This window comes from Salmo salar, chromosome ssa27 (assembly GCF_905237065.1).
Source record: "Salmo salar chromosome ssa27, Ssal_v3.1, whole genome shotgun sequence".
NCBI lineage: Eukaryota > Metazoa > Chordata > Actinopteri > Salmoniformes > Salmonidae > Salmo > Salmo salar.
Genome location: NC_059468.1, coordinates 23,381,384 through 23,402,178, shown reverse-complemented (window position 1 = coordinate 23,402,178; position 20,795 = coordinate 23,381,384). Strand labels below are relative to the sequence as shown.

The window sequence follows — 20,795 nt, the reverse complement described above, 5'->3', positions numbered from 1 at the left end:
TTTCACAGATCGTACACTACACATGACGGTGTCACGGGGAAGTTTTAAACCGTCATAACTTCGTATTCTGCATTATAACCTTCTTATTCAATATTCACTCATAATTCCTGGGACAGGTTGCAACCCGCTTGAGCAGAATGGAATGTACGTTACGTATGTCCACCCTTCCCTACGCAAACGGGACAGATGTTTACGACTAGACTGGGTGGAGTTACCTATTGTACGTCCACATTTCCATGTCCACGCCGCTGACACAGACGGACAGTGAGAGGAACCAATCAGCGCCTGGAATGTCGAAGCCTTGTCCAATCAGAAGTTTAACAAATCTGGGACTTCTGTGTTATCCCAAGTCTCCCCACCCTGGTTACAGTAAACCGTCATTTTTGTTTCTACTGAAAGACTCAAACAAGCAACAAGACTGATTTGGCTGACGGTAAGCGATCAGTGTTTCATTTGCGCCTTTTTCAGCAGTTACTAAATAAGAATAGGTTTTCCCGACGATTTTCGGACATAATGAGGGGCGTTTTCAACTTCACTTCCTGCTACAGTGACAAGGCCGACAGCCGAAGTTTCATGTCACCTACCCTCGCCCTAATTATTGTAATGCCGTTTCTGAGCTTGAGACTTAAAAACAGCTCTCATTTAGACGAGTTTTATCTTGAGAAATAAATGATTTCTCAGGCACAGAGTTGGGATAGGCTTTCTTGTTTGTTGTGTCAGTGTACAAGTGAAGTTGTTGTGACTCACCGGTGCATGCCACTGTGGCCGGGTAGTAGGGTGTTGGTAGTACAATGTTTCAATCTCCCTGCTACATAGTTTGGGCGATGGAACATCTGGGATCATCTGACTACTTTAACTTTCTGTTTGGTCAAAGGGCGTTTTTCGTGTTTACATCACATCCAACCCGTTTAAATTAACGAGTAAATAGTAAACCAATGAGCTTGCCTGTCAAGTGAAATGCACTTGTAAAGCTAGTCACTTTACTCCGCTAGAAAGTTGGCTATTTGTTAAGTCAATAGAAGCGCTGCATAGTTTATAGACTCCGGAGACGGAGCCAAAAAAATTCACTTTATTTTTAACGCCGAGGATAATTCCATTAGGCTGTGGTTGTTATAAAGGGAGTTGGTGTTGACTAGAGCATTACAGTATTCTGGTGCTAAAGTTGATGTAACATCTATAAATCCTTAGTCTTTCCCCGTGTACGTTGAGCCTTGACCACCAGTCCACCATATTGTTTTCACTCCTCTCATATGTACAGTGTGCCCATTGAAGGGGCATGACCAGAATAGAACTAGGCTGTGGTTTTGGTTCTGCTTTAGTTAGCCCTGCCATGTGTCTGAATGGACCTTTTTTTTTTTAAACAGTAACGTTAGATATAAATGGAGCGTACCTAATTTGAATTACAAAGACATGTCTGTTCTAGACAATACCTTTATTCTCCGTAAGTTAGGGGCCATTACATTCATTCACATTTGGCTCCGTGTAAATGTTCAATTCCAACGCAGTTTTAACGTTAAACGTCAAAACGGTTTTCGAAAGATATGCCTTTTATCTTTGTCAGCGAAAAATAAGCTTGCAAATAAAACATGCTCTTACTGTAGCAGTTTTGCACAGATCCATACACTGTGCCTCGGGTTGACCAACTACACGTCCTCCCACTACACTTCCTCCCAGTTTACACACAGGTGTTCCGAGCACTCTTAGCTAATTAGAAAAAATGGCGGCCTATGTCTTCCGTAAACACGCGGTGTAACATGGAGATATGGCCGTGTGGGAACATTAACCCTATAAAGGTGTATAGTAATTGACCTTATTGGTCCTCTTCAGTATTCGACATACTTATAATTATTATTATTCCGCCGCCACATACTACTCCAACAGCATTTGAGCTAGAAACGCCATTCCAAGGTCAAAACGTGCAGAACGGTCTCGATCGAGTTGCTTGTATACCACTTTTTGATATCTGTTATACTTTTTACGTTATTCAACTTTTCGTCCGTTTCCCCCCAAATCTGGTAATTTGGGATCTCAAAATCTTAATCCTCTCCATTGTGGCATCATCACTTCCAACTGTCATTTTCTCACGAAACTTTTGACGCAAATCAGCTAATAATTGTTCTTGCAACCACTTAGACACAATATTTCAGGCTGATCAGCTTCGTATACTTCTCTACTACTCAAATAATATTCGCATCAAAAGTTACAGTAGTTTAAGTAACTACATCAACATAATTCTCTGTAACATTTTGGCAAACAACGTCTGTTTTCACCACTACCGCAACATGTTAGACAAAAGGTTAGAGTTTATGGGATATTCCTCTACTTCTGCTATTCATAACTGTGCGCGGAATTGAACTATTCAATACGGAATTTACGGCACAGCTGTTTTTGGAACTGCAATACCACGTGTTTTTCAAACTTCCACAAACAATTGCCGTTTTGACCACTTTCGGAGTGTTTTAAAGAAAAAAAGTAACCCTACCTAAAATCTTCCCCTACTTCTCTGTATAGTAGTCGGTTTTTAAATCGGGGCTACCAATCTGTAACCCATCGTCTGTCTTTCAAGCGTCTGTAAATCATGTCAGAAGCAAGTCAATTCATTACTTTCCAAACAACTATCGTTTTGACCAAGTAACCAGAGGTAGACACAAATATTTGGCTTAAAATATTACTCTATTTATCTGCTTGTCAAAGGCGGAAGCGGTTTTTAAATCGGGTGTACCTTTATTTAACCAGGTAGGCAAGTTGAGAACAAGTTCTCATTTACAATTGCGACCTGGCCAAGATAAAGCAAAGCAGTTTGACACATACAACAACACAGCGTTACACATGGAGTAAAACAAACATACAGTCAATAATATAGTAGAAAAACAAGTCTATATACAAAGTGAGCAAATGAGGTGAGATAAGGGAGGTAAAGGCAAAAAAGGCCATGGTGGCGAGGTAAATACAACATAGCAAGTAAAACACTGGAATGGTAGATTTGCAGTGGAAGAAAGTACAAACTAGAAATAGAAATAATGGTGTGCAAAGGAGCAAAATAAATAAATACAGTAAGGGAAGAGGTAGTTGTTTGGGCTAAATTATAGATGGGCTATGTACAGGTGCAGTGATCTGTGAGCTGCTCTGACAGCTGATGCTTAAAGCTAGTGAGGGAGATTAGTGTTTCCAGTTTTAGAGATTTTTGTGTTAAAGTAACCCCTCACCTGCTGTCTTCTGAAAACAGCTCTTTGTGTCAATATTGAGATTCCAAAAAGGAGCCGTTGCTAGGATACTCGCAGACACTGCCACAGTCATGAGAGAGAACAGATACTCTACCTACACGTTTAAGCTAGAAACGAATAACTTTCTCTCCTCCATCCGCATTCATTGGATTTCTCAAGATACTAAAGTTCCCAATTGTGACGTCATCACTTCCAACTGACATTCTCTGTAAGTGAAATCATGCAACTTTTGACACAAATCAGAAAATAACTCCACTTTGCAACCAGGTAGACAAAATATTTAAAGCTTACCAGCGTTGTCTACTTCTCTGCTACTCGAATCTGGCGGTTGGACATTTGGATCAATATTTACAGCAGTTTAAGTAACCGCATCAACAACATTTTCTGTAACATTTTTGCAAACAACGTCCGTTTTGACCACTACCGCAACAAGTTAGACAAAAATATAGAGTATATGGGATATTCATCTACTTCTCTGCTATTCATAGCTGTGAGCAGAATCAAAATATTCAATACGGAACTTATGGTACAGCTGTTTTTGTAACTGCATTACCAAGTGTTTTTCAAACTTTCCCAAACAGCTGCTGTTTTGACCACTGCTGCTGTTTACATACCACAACCTTACAACTTCTGACAGCAACCACACAACTGCTTACCATATCTAGTGACAACAACTACACAATTACATACCACAACCACACAACTTCTGACAACAACCACACAACTGCTTACCATATCTAGTGACAACAACCACACAATTACATACCACAACCACACAACTTCTGACAGCAACCACACAACTGCTTACCATATCTAGTGACAACAACCACACAATTACATACCACAACCACACAACTTCTGACAACAACCACACAACTGCTTACCATATCTAGTGACAACAACCACACAATTACATACCACAACCACACAACTTCTGACAACAACCACACAACTGCTTACCATATCTAGTGACAACAACCACACAATTACATACCACAACCACACAACTTCTGACAACAACCACACAACTGCTTACCATATCTAGTGACAACAACCACACAATTACATACCACAACCACACAACTTCTGACAGCAACCACACAACTGCTTACCATATCTAGTGACAACAACCACACAATTACATACCACAACCACACAACTTCTGACAACAACCACACAACTGCTTACCATATCTAGTGACAACAACCACACAATTACATACCACAACCACACAACTTCTGACAACAACCACACAACTGCTTACCATATCTAGTGACAACAACCACACAATTACATACCACAACCACACAACTTCTGACAACAACCACACAACTGCTTACCATATCTAGTGACAACAACCACACAATTACATACCATAACCACACAACTTCTGACAGCAACCACACAATCTCTGACCTCAACCACACAACTTCTGACCATATCTAGTGACCACAACCACACAATTGCATACCATGACCACACAACTTTTGACCACACATCTCACTACTTACCATTTACACACAACTTTTTACCACAACCACACAACTACTGAGCCACATAACTACTGAACACAACTTCTGACCTCAACCGCACAACTTCTGACCGCAATCAAACAAATTCTGACCACATCTAGTGTCTATAACCACACAACTCCTGACCCCAACCACACAATTACATACCACAGCAACACAACTTCTCACCACACATTTACTACTAACCATATCCAAACAGCTTTTGACCACAACTACTGAACCACATACCTACTGACCACTACTACCACAACTTCTGACCAAATCTACTGACTTTCGATGGGAATTAAAAATGAAATTTTTACACTTCTTTCACTACCACAAATGTTTAAAGAGCTTTAGCTAGCCCCACCAAATTTACTTGTAAAGTTACCATCTAGTTTGTATAATTAAAAAAATATATATGTTTCCATAACAGTACCAGCGTCGGGGCTCTTAACAAAACTCACTCGGTCCGAAGATAGTGATACAATCGTCAATAGGCACTAAAGTAGTTACAGTAGCATCTTTGAGCTGTCCCAGACTAAAATAAATCTTTTAAATGTGTATTTTTCCATATACAGTACCAGTCTATAGTTTGTACACACCTACTCATTCAAGGGTTTTCTTTATTTTTTATATTTTCTACATTGTAGAATAATAGTGAAAACATCAAAACTATGAATTAACACGTGGAATCATGTAGTATCCAAAAAATTGTTAAACAAATCAAAATACAGTTCATATTTTAGAATCTTCAAAGTAGTCACCCTTTGCCTTGATGACAGCTTTGCACACTCTTGACATTCTCTCAACCAGCTTCACCTGGAATGCTTTTCCAACAGTATTGAAGGAGTTCCCACATATGCTGAGCACTTGTTGGCAGCTTTTCCTTCACTCTGCGGTCCAACTCATCCCAAACCATCTCAATTTGGTTGAGGTCGGGTGATTGTGGAGGCCAGGTCATCTGATGCAGCACTCCATCACTCTTCTTCTTGGTCAAATAGCCCTTACACAGCCTGGAGGTGTGTTGGGTCATTGTCCTGTTGAAAAACAAATGATTGTCCCACTAAGCGCAAATCAGATGGGATGGCGTATTGCTGCAGAATGCTGTAGTAGCCATGCTGCTTAAGTGTGCCTTCAATTGTAAATAAATCACCAACAGTGCCCCCAGCAAAGCACCCCCACACCATCACACCTCCTCCTCCATGCTTCACGGTGGGAACCACACATTTGGAGATTATCTGTTCACCTACTCTGCGTCTCATAAAGACAAAGCCTTCCCTGTAGCTCAGTTGGAAAGAGCATGGTGTTTGCAACGCCAGGGTTGTGGGTTCGATTCCCACAGGGGGCCAGTACGAATTATTTAATTTTTTTTAAATATAAAAGAAATGTATGAAATGAATTGAAATGTATGCATTCACTACTGTAAGTCGCTCTGGATAAGAGCGTCTGCTAAATGACTGAAATAAAAAATGTTGTGGAACCAAAAATAAAAAATTTGGACTCATCAGACCAAAGGACAGATTTCCACTGGTCTAATGTCCATTGTTCGTGTTTATTGGCCCAAGTAATTCAACCATGAAGGCCTGATTCTCGCAGTCTCCTCTGAACAGTTGATTTTGCGATGTGTCTGCATTTATTTGGGCTGCAATCTGAGGCTGGTAACTCTAATGAACTTATCCTCTGCAGCAGAGGTAACTCTGGGTCTTCCTTTCCTGTGGCGGTCCTCATGAAAGCCAGTTTCGTCATAGCGCTTGATGGTTTTTGCGACTGCACTTGAAGAAACTTTCAAAGTTCTTGACATTTTCCGGATTGACTGACCAAATGATGGACTGTCGTTTCTCTTTGCTTATTTGAGCTGTTCTTGCCATAATATGGACTTGGTCTTTTACCAAATAGGGCTATCTTCTGTATACCACCCCTACCTTGTCACAACACAACTGATTGGCTCAAACGCATTAGGAAAGAAATTCCACAAATGAACTTTTAACAAGGCACACCTGTTAATTGAAATGTATTCCAGGTGACTTCCTCATGAAGCTGGTTGAGAGAATTCCAAGAGTGTGCAAAGCTATCATCAAGGCACAGGGTGGCTACTTTGAAGAATCTTAAATATGAAATATTTGTTTAACTCTTTTTTGGTTACTAGATGATTCCATATGTTTCTTTCATAGTTTTGATGTCTTCACTATAATTCTACAATGTAGAAAATAGTCAAAATAAAGAAAAACCCTTGAATGAGTAGGTGTGTCCAAACTTTTGACTGGTACTCTATGTGTTTAAATAAAATCAACTATATGCACTGAGCTTGTCTGATGTTTTACGTGCACTGTTTGAAATAATTAAGACAAAATGACCCTAGAGGGAGTCAATTAACCGAAATTGATTTGTTTGTGTTGTGCCAGGCTCAGACTTGCTGCGCTGTGTTAGAAAAAGACAGCGACTGCCTGTGTGACTAGCACCCCTTGAATCTCTCTCTACTCCCTGCTGTTGCGACCACCACAGAACATCAACAGTGTATATTGCGCAGTCTGTGTTGCTGAAGTCATTTGTGGCTGAAAAGTACTGTCACCGAAATCCTCCTTTTATTTAGGAAAAACGTTCCCTGTTCTCTAAACCCTTGCTCTCTTTACATGACACGTATGCGCCGCATGCACGTGGCCAATATGTTGGTATAGCCTATGCTAATCACATTAATAAATTGGTTATAACAAACTCTAACACCGTTACATTTGTGACAGCAAAATGGATGAGGAGGACGTGGGGAAAAAAAACTTTAAACGGGAAAGGTTTACTGGTTGCTCAGGCGGGAAAGGGGAAGTCAGATGTGTGGAAGAAATTAGATGTACTTGTGGAGCTACTGGAGATCCAGATAAAGAAGGAAGGCAAGTACAAAGCGCTGCATAGCCGTGCATATTATGTGTGCCAAACAGGGGCTGTTAGATTACAATATGTTTTTTTCTGACCATTTGGAACAGTGTAAACAACACTAGATAAATTATAAGCGTACCTTTTTTGTAAAGCCTTTATTCGAGCAAAGACTAAAAACAGTTACATGCATTCAGGAATGCAATTGCCAACATTAAAGGTTTATTTATTGTTTAGGCTAATTATTCAAGGCTTCTTTTGTTATTTCATTTAAAAACAAAAATGCTTCATTGCATTTCAAATCATGAATGACTCATATGCTGTATGATGACATGAACGAATGAATGATTGATTGGTACAGTAGCCTATATATTGACTTTTAGCCCTAAGTAAGTTACGGTAACAAGATGTGCTTTTAGGCCTACAGCTCGATGGTGGTTATACAAGGCTGCTATACTAAGCCTACTAATGATAATGACATTACTTATTATTATAATGTTTGTAACAATAATAAATAGGAGAAAATCAAGAAAAAGGAGGGTATAGGACTGGAACGAGAGCCCCATGCATATTATGTGTGACAAACAGGTGCTGTTAGATTACAATATTATTATTTTTCTGACCATTTGGAACATTGTAAACAACATTAAATCATGTATAAGTTATACCAGAGAGGCTGTAGTAGCAAAAAAAAATGTAAAGCATTAATTACAGCATAACAAAGATTAAAAACGAATTTGTGAAATTGCTTTTTCCGACATTTTGTGGTTGCATGAGGCTTGGAGTTCACGGAATCAGGCTATTAAACAAACACTCAAACAGGTAACAGAAGCAGGATCTGTCTTATCTGTAGATATATATGGATGATTTATAAAGTCAGGCACATTTAAGTTAGGCTATTGATTATAGGACTATTTAAGTTGGGGTTTCCTCTCTCTTCACTTTTAGACAATTAAGGCAAGGGCTGTTTTCTCATCTCCTCACTCCTCTGCTGCCTCCTCCACATTGTTCTCAACACCAATATGCTGGTTAACTTTGCCATTATGCACATAGCAACATGGTCCAGGAAAAGGCTCCAGCCAATTCAACAGCTTGTTCTTACATAATATAACAATTTCAGTAGCGCGTGTCATAGACTGATGGACCTTTCTCACATGCTGCCCCCCCTCCAGGGAAGCCCCCCGCTCCCCCTCCCGTCCCAGAATGCCATTGGTGACGAGGAACATCGAGCCTCGCCATGTGTGCCGCCAGACGATCCCCAACACCATCCGCAGCGAGCTGGAGTGTGTCACCAACATTAGCCTCGCCAACATCATACGCCAGCTGGGCAGCCTCAGTAAGTTACTCACTCAATGTGTTGGGGGAGTTTATACCTAGGGAAGTGCTACATGCAAAACAGTGCTGTGTATGTGTATTGTAATATGAGATTGTGTGTGTAAATTGCAAGTATGTATCTTGTGATATGTAATCATGTGTATATACACTGAGTGTACAAAATATTAACACCTTCATAATATTGAGTTGCAGCTCAGAACAGCCTCACCTACCACCATGCCCCATTCAAAGGCACTTTAATATTTTGTCTTGCCCATTCACCCTATGAATGGCACACATACAATCCATGTCTCAATTGTCTCAAGGTTTAAAAACCCTTCTTTAACCTCTCTCCTCCCCTTCATCTACACTGATTGAAGTGGATTTAACATCAATAAGGGATCATAGCTTTCACCTGGATTCACCTGGTCAGTCTGTCATGGAAATAGCAGGTGTTCATAATGTTTTGTACACTCAGTGTATTTAGGCCATAATATACATTTGTTTGTGTGTGTAGGTAAGTATGCAGAGGATGTGTTTGGAGAGCTGTTTGTGCAGGCGGGGGTGTTTGCTGTCCGGGTGAACACACTGGGAGAGAGAGTGGACCGTCTACAGGTCAAAGTCACCCAGCTCGACCCTAAAGAGGAGGAGGGTAAGAGACTGACATTATATACCATGGGGTGATTCCCCGCATGCTGATTAAGCCTATTAGATTTAAAAGCAATTTAAAGGGAGAATCTTCATTGAACATGATCTTTAGTTCATAACTAGGCTCAACCTGTGTCTGGGAAAACCGCTGTATGTTACAAGCAAACAGTGCCATGTATTTAGTATCCAAAGTGAGAATTCAGTGGACTTTAAGTATAATGTAATGCAGCACATACTGGCACATACTGTATACCTTTGTCCCAAACAAACGGAATACTAACCCTAACTGTGTCTCTCTCTCGCTCTCTCCCTCTCTCCACCCTATCTCTCTCTCTCTCCATATCTGTCTCTCTCTCTCCATATCTGTCTCTCTTTCACCATATCGCTCTCTCTCCACCTCTCTCTCTCGCCACCCTCCGTCTCTCTCTCTCTCTCTCTCTCCACCCTCCATCTCTCTCTCTCTCAGTGTCTCTGCAGGCCATCACCCAGAAGAAAGCGTTTCATAGTAATCTGACTCAGGACCAGCAGTTGTTCTGTAGACCCTCTCTACCACTGCCTATACAGGAGACCTATCTGACCTGCAACCCACCTCCACCACTCAACAACCTCAGCCAGTACAGGTACACGCACGCATGCAAACACACACGCACACACACACACACACACATACTGATATTGTTTGTTGTTGTTGTTGACATGTGTAGGGATGATGGGAAGGATGCTCTGAAGTTCTACACGGATCCCTCCTACTTCTTTGATCTGTGGAAGGAGAAGATGCTGCAGGACACCAAGGACATCATGAAGGAGAGACGCAAACACAGGGTAAACACAGGGTAACGGGTAACACACACAAAGTAAAATGGCGCTGCAGAGGATAGCAGCCGTTTAACTGGCTCCTGACCAATTCTGATATATATTTTTTTGTACATCATGTCTCCGCCATCATTTCATCAGAACGGGGATCACTAACCTTGATTTGGATGACAATTTCTACTTTAACGAATCGGCAGCTCTGGTCGTTCTGCTTACTCTGGACCAGGCCTTAATCCCCGGGACTCGAAAGAGGAAGCGACGGTGCAAGAGAGGTAGAAGAGACTACGTTGACGAGACTACGATGGCGAGCAAATAAACCGCCTCTACCCTCCGTTCTATTGGCGAACGTGCAGTCACAAGATTAAAAAACTGGACGAGCTCCGTTGGAGAATATCCTATCAACGGGACCTGAGGAACTGTAATATTCTATGTTTATCGGAGTCGTGGCTGAACAAGGACGCTGTTTTTTCAATCCATTGTCTAGACCAGACGGTAGCCCCGGTTAAGACGAAGAGGGGACCGGTGTGTCTCTTTATTAACAACATCTGGTGCGCAATCTTTAATGTTAAAGTAGTCTTGAGTTTTTATCGCCTGAGTTAGAATATCTCATGATAAACTGTAGACCATACTATTTACCAAGAGAGTTTTCATCTATATTTTTTTGTAGCTGTCTATTTACCACCACAAACTGATGCTGTCACTAAGACCATACTCATCAAGCTGTACAGGGCCATAAGCAAACAAGAAAATGCACATCCATAGTCAGCGCTTCTCGTGGCCGGTGATTTTAATGCAGGGAAACTGAAATCCGTTTTACCAAATTTTTACCAGCATGTCACCTGTGCAACTATAGGCAACAAAACTCTAGAATACCTTTACTCCACACACAGAAACACATACAAGGCTCTCCCTCACCCTCCCTTTGGAAAATCTGACCATAACTCTATCCTCTTGCTTACAAGCAAAAACTGAAACAGGAAGTACCAGTGACGCGCTCAATATGGAAATGGTCCGATGCAGTGGAAGCTAAGCTACAGGACTGTTTCGCTAGTACAGACTGGAATATGTTCTGTGATTCATCCGATGACATTGATGAGTTTACCACATCAATCACCAGCTTCATTAATAAGTGCATCAACAACTTCGTCCCCACAGTGACCGTACGTACATATCCCAACAAGAAGCCATGGATTACAGGCAACATCTGTACTGAGCTAAAGGCTAGAGCTGCAGCTTTCAAGGAGCAGGACACTAATCTGGACGCTTCTAAGAAATCCCGCTAAGGATTTTAGGCAAAGCGTCAATACAGGACTAAGATTGAATCCTACTACGCCGGCTCTGACACTCGTCGGATGTGGCAGGGCTTACAAACTATCCCAGATAACCCAGCTGCTCAGTGACGCGAGCCTACCAGATTAGTTAAATGCCTTCTATGCTCGCGTCTAGGCAAGCAACACTGAATCATGCAACCAGCTGTTCCGGACAACTGTGGGAATCTCATTTTCCGTAGCCGATATGAGTAAGACCTTTAAACAGGTCAACATTCACAAGGTTGTAGGACCAGAGGGATTACCAGGACACTTACATCTGTAGCCATAGCACTCACATCTGTAGCCATGAAATACTTTGAAAGGGTGGTCTGGACCCACTCAAATTCGCCCCATCATTACAATTACATTTTAGGTATTTAGCAGATGCTTTTGTCAAGAGCGTCTTGCTTAAGGGCACATTGGCAGATTTTCACCTAATCAGCTTGGGGATTCGAACCCGCAACCTTTCGGTTACTTGACCAATGCTCTTACCCGCTAAGCTACCTGCCGCCCAACAGAGCCACAGATGACGCAACCTCTAGGGCACCTGAACAAGAGGAACACCTATGTGAGAATGCTGTTCATTGAATACAGCTTAACGTTCAACACCGTAGTGCCCTCTAAGCTCATCATTAAGCTCAGGATCCTGAGACTGAACACCTTCTGCAACTGAATCCTGGACTTCCTGACATGCTCTTTCCATGACAAAGACTGACTAGGTAAATCCAGTGGAAAGCTATGATCCCTTATTAATGTCACCTGTTGAATCCACTTCAATCAGTGTAGATGAAGGGGAGGAGACCAGTTAAAGAAGGATTTTTAAGCCTTGAGACATGGATTGTGTTGGTGTGCCATTCAAAGTGTGAATGGGCAAGACAAAAGATTGAACTGCCTTTGAACGGGGTTTGCTAGTAGGTGCCAGGCGCTCCGGTTTGAATGTGTCAAGAATTGCAATGCTGCTGGATTTTTCATGCTCAACAGTTTCCTGTGTGTAGCAAGAATTGTCCACTATCCGAAGGACATCCAGCCAACATGACACAACTGTGGGAAGCATGGGCCACAAGGTGCAAGACGCTTTTAAATGACTCATCTCGCAGTGTTTGATGATACCCTGATGAAGACAGCTTCGCTGTCGAAACGTTGGTGATTAAATTTTTGCATCTGAGCTCTTAGAGTGTGCGGCTTTCCTTTATTTTCTAGCAAGACGCTTTCGACACCTTGTGGAGTCGTGCCTCGACAAATTGAGGCTGTACTGAGGGCGAAAGTGGGGGGGGGGTGCAACTCAATATTAGGAAGGTGTTCCAAATGTTTTGTACACTCAGTGTATATGTACAGTATTCAGATCCCTTCCCTTTTTCCACATTGTGTTATGTTACAGCCTTATTCAAAAATTTATTAAATTACAATTTTTCCCCATCAATGCTGGGGAAAAATTCCCCATAATGACAAAGCAAAAACAGGTTTTTATAAATTTTTGCACATTTATAAAAAACGAAAATAACTTATCAACAGAAGTATTCAGACCCTTTGCTATGAGACTCGAGATTTTAGCTCAGGTGCATCCTGTTTCCATTGATCATCCTTGAGACGTTTCTACAACTTGATTGGAGTCCACCTGTGGTAAATTCAATTGATTGGACATGATTTGGAAAGGCACACAGTTGGCAGTGCATGTCAGAGCAAAAACCAAGCCATGAGGTCGAAGGAATCCTCCGTAGAGCTCCGAGACAGGATTGTGTTGAGGCACAGATCTGGGGAAATGTACCAAAACATTTCTGCAGCATTGAAGTCCCCAAGAACACAGTGGCCTCCATCATTCTTAAATCGAAGAAGTATGGAATCACCAAGACTCTTCCTAGGGCTGGCCGCCCAGCCAAACTAAGAAATTGGGGGTGAAGGGCCTTGTTCAGGGAGGTGACCAAGAACCCGAGGGTCACTCTGACAGAGTTCCAGAGTTCCTCTGTGGATATGGGAGAACCTTCCAGAAGGACAACCATCTGTGCAGCACTCCGCCAATCAGGCCTTTATGGTAGAGTGGCCAGACGGAAACCACTCCTCAGTAAAAAGCACATGACAGCCCGCTTAGAGTTTGCCAAAAGGCACCTAAAGGACTCTCAGACCATGAGAAACAAGATTCTCTGGTCTGATGAAACCAAGATTTAACTCTGGCCTGAATGCCAAGCGTCTCATCTGAAGGCACCATCTCTACGGGGAAGCATGGGGGTGACAGCATCATGCTGTGATGAGTGTTTTTCAGCGGCAGGGACTGAGAGACTAGTCAGGATTGAGGGAAACATGAACGGAGCAAAGTACAGAGAGATCCTTGATGAAAACCTGCTCCAGAGCACTCAGGACCTGAGACTGGGTTGAAGCTTCACCTTCCAACAGGACAACGACCCTAAGCACACAGCCAAGTCTCTGAACATCCTTGAGTGGTCCAGCCAGAGCCTGGATTTGAGCCCGATCGAACATCTCTGGAGAGACCTGAAAATAGCTGTGCAGCGACGCTCCCCATCCAACCTGACAGAGCTTGAGAGGATCTGCAGAGAAGAATGGGAGAAACTCCCCAAATACAGGTGTGCCAAGCGTGTGGCATCATACCCAAGAAGACTCGAGGCTGTAATCGCCACCAAAGGTGTATCAACAAAGTACTGAGCAAGGGGTCTGAATACTTAAGTAAATGTAATATTTCATATCTTTACAAATTTGCTAAAGTTTCTAAAAACCTGTTTGCTTTGTCATCATGGGCTATTGTGTGAAGATTGATGAGGAAAACAATTGATTTGATCCATTTCAGAATGAGGCTCTAACATAACAATATGTGGAAAAAGGGAAGTGGTCTGAATACTTTCCGAATGCACTGTACAAATCTAACTCAATTTGCTTGTACCCCTGCACATCGACTGGGTACTGGTACCCCGTGTATATAGCCAAGGGTCTGATCGTTGCTCAGTGTATTTATTCCTGGTGTTATTATTTTTCTATTATGTTTCTATGGTTCTCTCTGCATTGTGGGGAAGGGCCCGTAAGTAAGCATTTCCCTGTTAGTCTACACCGGTTAGTTTACACGCGCACACACACGTCCTTCAATGAGACAGTGGAGTTTGTTTTCGGCCTGTTGGGAAATGCATCCCATCTTCTGCTTAAACAAAACAAGGAAGTGCACTTTTAGCACTGTTAAATGCCCTTTCTTGTTTCTCTTCTCTTTCCCTCTGTCTTTCTCTCTCTCTTTCGCTCTCGCTCCTTTCACTCTCTCCCTCCTTCCCGCTCTCTTTGTCACCCTCCCTCTCTTTGTCTCTCTGTCTGAGTAGAAGGAGAAGAAGGACAATCAGAATATGCGGACTCTGAATCCCAGGAAGATCAAAACCAGGAAGGATGAGTGGGAACGGCTAAAGATGGGAGAGGAGTTTGTGGTGCCCAAGAATGACATGGGGTGAGAGATGAGAGAGAATGAGAACAGGGCGAGAGATGAGGATAAAGAGGATGGAGCGAGAATGAATGAAGTGGAGTGAGGAGAAAGAGAATATGAGGGAGGGAGATTGTGAGTGTGCCGGGGAGAGTGATGTCCTCTAGAATGATTTAAAACTGTTTATTGATGAAAATATTCACTCTTTTTTTGTGCATCTTGTGTGTAGAGAATCTCTTGAGGGTCTGAATGGCAGTATTGGTTCAGGAGAAGGCGGTTACTCCCCTGATGGTTTGGACCAGAGTACAGGGTTGTACGCCTTCGATCCTGGCTCCCCCCTCCCTCCTCCCGCCCCGGACGACTTCCTGCCACCTCCACCACCAGACATGGCGTAAGTAACGGGGATGGAGTGGAGTAGTGTATGCACATATAAATTGTGCATATACTGTAGTTTTTACACATATTTTATGCTAATTTAGCATTTTTGGCATTAGTGTTTACTCTCCAGTCAACACCTTTCATCTCAAGTGGACAAAATTATTTGGAGAAAGTTGTGTTTGGAGAATCCGTGTGCTGACCTTAATCCTTCCCCTGCTCTCTCATTGGCAGGTATCATGACGGACAGTACGGAGCATCAACCCAAAAGCGCACCAGCGTTCTTAGCCCCACACACCCCCCTCCAGCCCCTCCCATGCCCTCTACTGCTCCCATTGGCACACGGCCCAACCTGGCCCCTCCTCCTGCCCCACCTCCTCCTCCCCCCTCCCCTGGCTTCGGAATCCCTCCCCCTCCCCCTCTGGATTTGACTCTTCCCCTCCCACTCCCCACTCTTCCTCCGCCTATCCCTCCCCCCCTGCCCCACCTCCTCCTTCCTATCAGGCCTCCATCTCTCCGCCTCCTCCCCCCTCTCTCCCCCAGGGTGGTGGCGCACCTCCTCCTCCTCCTCCCCGCCTCCCCCAGGCCCTCCTCCCCCCACTTCTGGCCTTCCTCCCCCCTCCTTCTCCATTGGGGCTCCCCCTCCTCTTAAATCCACCCAAGCTCAGCCAGAAGCCCCCGCTGACGCTCACAGTGACCTCCTGTCGGCTATCCGGCAAGGTACGACACACATACACACAGACAGTCCGATAGGAACACACATAAACACACACACACCCTAATCCTCTTTCTCTCTGGCAGGTTTTAACCTGCGTAAGGTGGAGGAACAGAAAGAGCAGGAGAAAAAGGATAACTACGGCAACGATGTGGCGGCCATCTTGTCTCGCCGTATTGCTGTAGAGTGCAGCGACAGCGAGGACGACTCCTCAGAGTTGGGCGATGACGATTGGTCCGAGTGAGACCTTCATCACCGCCACCCTCATGGTCTTCCTCGGTCCTCCTCAGAGAGAATGCCTCATATCCTTATCCCATTACTTCTTTATAACCTATGATCTAAGGAGTAGAGGTCCAAAGATAAGTGTGTGTCTGTATCACTTCTACACTCTTCCTCAGTGTTCCCCACTCCTGTCTAAGCCAATCACATTCCCTGTATATTTTATGTATAACTGAACTGAGAAGCCAATGATTTAATTATGAGAACAGTCCAAATATCAAAAAGCCAACTATTAATATAAGGGGCACAGGGCCAAATGTAATGATAATTATACCCTCATAGGCTACACACAGATATCAACAAACATACAGTATACCGTACAGATGTTGATCCTTACATGCATACACAGACAGTACAATTATGGTATAATTGATGAACTGTATTAATATTTTACTTTAAGATGTGTTAAATAATACCAAGAGCACAAAGAAAGGGTTTTATTGCTGTTTTCTCCTTTTTCTTTTTTTTTTCCTGTCTTTCTCTCTCTGTGGTTGGCATGGGAACGGTTACCTGGGCGACAGAGGGTCTCATTCACAGATGAGTGGGGGGGGGGGGGGTTCTGAACCATATCTAAAATTTCTGTAATGTTCTGAGTCAGCGCTAGCTGAATACTAAAACCATGCTGCCCCCTATCAGTTAAACATTATCTGACCAATCAGTGATCCCTCTCTTGCCCTAGTCCCGCCCCTCCATAAGTGCCTTTGCTTTTCATGTTTATGTGCGAGGAGGATAAAGTTAACCTTAGACACTGATCTAAGGTCAGGTTTCTGCTTCTTTCCCATCATAACCATAGGATTGGATGAAAGGTACCTGATCCTAGATCTGTGCCTAAGAGACAACTTGATCCTCTTCTGTTTAAGTGCCTTCTGTTTGTTTTAAAGCCAAAGTGTAATGCCACAATCAGACCTGAGCATGTTAATATCCAACCACCTGTTTCTGCTTGTCCTGTCTGTCTCAACTTTATCAGTGACGATTATTACAATAATAAAGATACAATGAACTATACTGCTGTTTCAAGTGCATTTGTGTGCTGTGTAAATTATGTATATGGCTGAGTTCCAGACCGACTAGCTATGGTGCCTGCACAGTTGCCCCTCCCTCGCATGCTGCCTGCACATCCTGGCACAACTTTAGAGATCCCTGTTTTTCTACAGTCAAAAGACTACAATAGCCGCCATGCTGTTGAAAACCAACGCATACATTATTGCAGTTGTTTAACATAGTGGTAAACCTATTTCCTGTATTCTCAAAAATGACTAAATGTTTTGTTTCATGTAATGATGTTTATTTTAGTTTTATAAAACGGGTGTGTCTAATCCTGAATGCTGATTAGTTAAAAGCTCATTCCAGCCAGTGTCTATTCCACAAGTTGCCACAGGCTAAACGTATGAAGTTAAAGGGAAATGGAAACATTAGGATTTAGAATGCCAGCTAACTGTTACTGTAAATCGCCATATTGGCATTGTTGCGTCACTGGCAGGAGAGACAATTTTGGAACTCCCAAAAATGGCTGAAATTACCGAGTAGCTCCAAGACTGAGAATGAGTTTATTACAGATAATGAAATAATGTTAGTTAGAGAGACAATAAACCTACTGAAGCTGTTCATGTTTGAGATTATCATTGCCCCAGATCAAAGAGTTTGTTCTCGTGGCAGTAACAACACAGGCATGCCACCTGAAACACCTCAGCTAGAGGGTCAACGTAGCCAAACACAAACTGGTGTGAGTGTGGATGCTGCCAGATAATGGCAAGAGAGTATGATTATTTATATTTGTATTTATTATGCTGCTAAGGCAGCAGCTAATCTTCCTGGTGTTCAGCAAAATTGTCAGTTTCTACAATTTTAAAAACATTACAATACATTCACAGATTTCACAACACACTGTGTGCCCTCAGGCCCCTACTCCACCACATATCTACAGTACAAAGTCCATGTGTGTGTGTGTATATAGTGAATATGTTATTGTGTGTGTGTGTGTGTGTGTATGCATGTGTCTGTGCCTATGTTAGTGTTGCTCCACAGTTACCGTTGTTCCATAAGGTGTATTTTTACCTGTTTTTACCTGTTACTCTATTCCATATCAGTTACCTGATGTGGAATAGAGTTCCATTTAGTCTTGGCTCTATGTAGTACTGCGTGCCTCCCATAGTCTGTCTGGACTTGGGGACTGTGAAGAGACCTCTTGTGGCATGTCTCGTGGGGTATGCATGGGTGTTGTCAGGGAAATTCTAGAGGAAAAGAGAGGCTGTTCTTCCAACAACAGCTTTATTATAAGATTTGCAAAAATGATGCAATCAGCATCACCAAGAATGGTTCAGAGTTGAAAGCTTAACAAACATAGCCAGGTCTCTGCTTTGATAGATACAACCCCTTTCTGTATACGTGGCAGTCAGCAGATAGTGTGTAAAAGGGCATTAGTTGTCTGTGCAGACTTTAAGATAGACGGTTGAGCCCTCGTGCTAACTGCATTCACAACAACAAACACTATATTGTACTCGTTTCTGCAAGGTTCCATACATGTGACTTTCTGTAGATAGTAAACCCACGGGATTTCACATGCTGCGGTTGCACCCAAACATCTCTTAGCTAGCTGTAAGCCCAGTTTTATGACTAAGTCACACCAAGAGAAGTTTGTATCAGGTTAGAAAATCACTAGCATATAACAAGAGACTATTCTTTAAGCAGTAAAACATGGGATAGCATGACTAATTATATAATTTCCCACGACATTTCCTCCCTTTTGAGACTAAGTCTCAACCTAATATAAAATTACTTACAAGCATTTTCATTAAACATGAGGAAAAAAAGGAAAAGGAAAGACTTCTTATACTTAGTACATTACAAAACATTACAATTTGTAAATGACCTCCATGGTCATTGAGTTTCAAACATTCACATAGTGGAAGAAAGGGGGAAAGGAATATATGAATATAAACATTGGTACATACTTTATCACCACACACAAGGCAATATCTTTGTTGAGACTGTCCATATACCAAAGGGTCACCATGACGGTTGGCGCTTAACTCTACCTTGGGAGCATTATTTACAGAACCCCCGCCGTGAGCATGGCCTATGGTCATGCTGCACCATTAACTCAATGTTTTTACCTTGGCGTTAGGGATCATCATCGTCTTCATCAGACATGTAATCAGACATAGGAAATAAATCAGGTAAATAGGGTTCTGAGGCGTCTCCTTCAGGGGTCAGTAATGGCATGGCAAGAATAGTCTCAACGGCTTTGCTGCACAATTTCTTAACACAAATTATAATAAGCATTATTGTAAAAAAAATAACTAAGCCATAAATCAACCAATGAAATATTGTAGCTCCCATAACATCAAATAATGACTAAACCCATCCAAATGGATTCCAATCGTTGTCTGGTTGGCGAGATCACCGCTGAGCTCTTTCAGATGTTCCACTACCATAGTCAAATTACCCTCACCCCGGGGTGTGAATGTACAGCAATGGTCACCTATCATTTTGCACACTCCTCCCTCCCATGCTAGCAACATGTCAAGCGCTACCCTATTCTGTATAGCCGTGAGGCGTGAGGCTTACAATTCCAGTCTTATTATCGAAAATCCTGAAGTGGTTAAATTTACCAAAGATTCTAAATTATATCCTAATCGATCTAAAACATGGGCATTTTCCAATGCCCCATACCAAGGAATTAACCCGCGCCGACTTTTCAAGTTCCGAGGATTGTGGTGACTCAATTGGAACATCATTTAATTGTGAAATGCTCCTTCTAATCCATCTTAATCTGGTTAGAAAAAACTAGCATATAACAAGAGACTATTCTTTAAGTAGTAAAACACAGGATAGTTATTATTATGTAATTTTCCATGACAGTGTCCGAGCTGTGCGCCAGTAGTTGAAACTGACAGTGCAGTTTCGGTGCATTCAACATGTCATAAATACAAGTAGTGATGAAGTTAATCTCTCCTCCACTTTGAGCCAGGAGAGATTGACATGCATATTATTAATATTAGCTCTCTGTGTACCTCCAAGGGCCAGCTGTGTTGCCCTGTTCTGAGCCAATTGCAATTTTCCTGTCCTTTTTTTGTGGCACCTGACCACACGGCTGAACAGTGGTCCAGGTTTGACAAAACTAGGGCCTGTAGGACCTGCCTTCTTGATAGTGCTGTTAAGAAGGTAGAGCAATGCTTTATTATGGACATACTCCCCATCTTAGCTACTGTTGTATCAATATGTTTTGACCATGACAGTTTACAATCCAGGGTTACTTCAGTTTAGTCACCTCAACTTGCTCAATTTCCACATTATTTATTACAAGATTTAGTCCTCATTCACTAAACCCTA

The 20,795-nt window shown here is 42.5% G+C and overlaps 1 protein-coding gene across 1 annotated transcript; it reads left to right on the top strand.

Annotated features, from left to right (window-relative positions):
* Positions 1 to 229: 229 nt before the first annotated feature.
* wasf2 (WASP family member 2) lies at positions 230 to 17,468 on the top strand. Its single transcript, XM_014178172.2, is given in 11 exon segments — positions 230 to 433; positions 8,776 to 8,939; positions 9,435 to 9,569; positions 10,032 to 10,185; positions 10,270 to 10,387; positions 15,000 to 15,121; positions 15,324 to 15,485; positions 15,704 to 15,888; positions 15,891 to 16,037; positions 16,040 to 16,189; positions 16,271 to 17,468. Coding segments are annotated over 10 exon segments (1,464 nt in total). The 5' UTR covers positions 230 to 433; positions 8,776 to 8,806; the 3' UTR covers positions 16,429 to 17,468.
* The last annotated feature ends 3,327 nt before the right edge of the window (positions 17,469 to 20,795 follow it).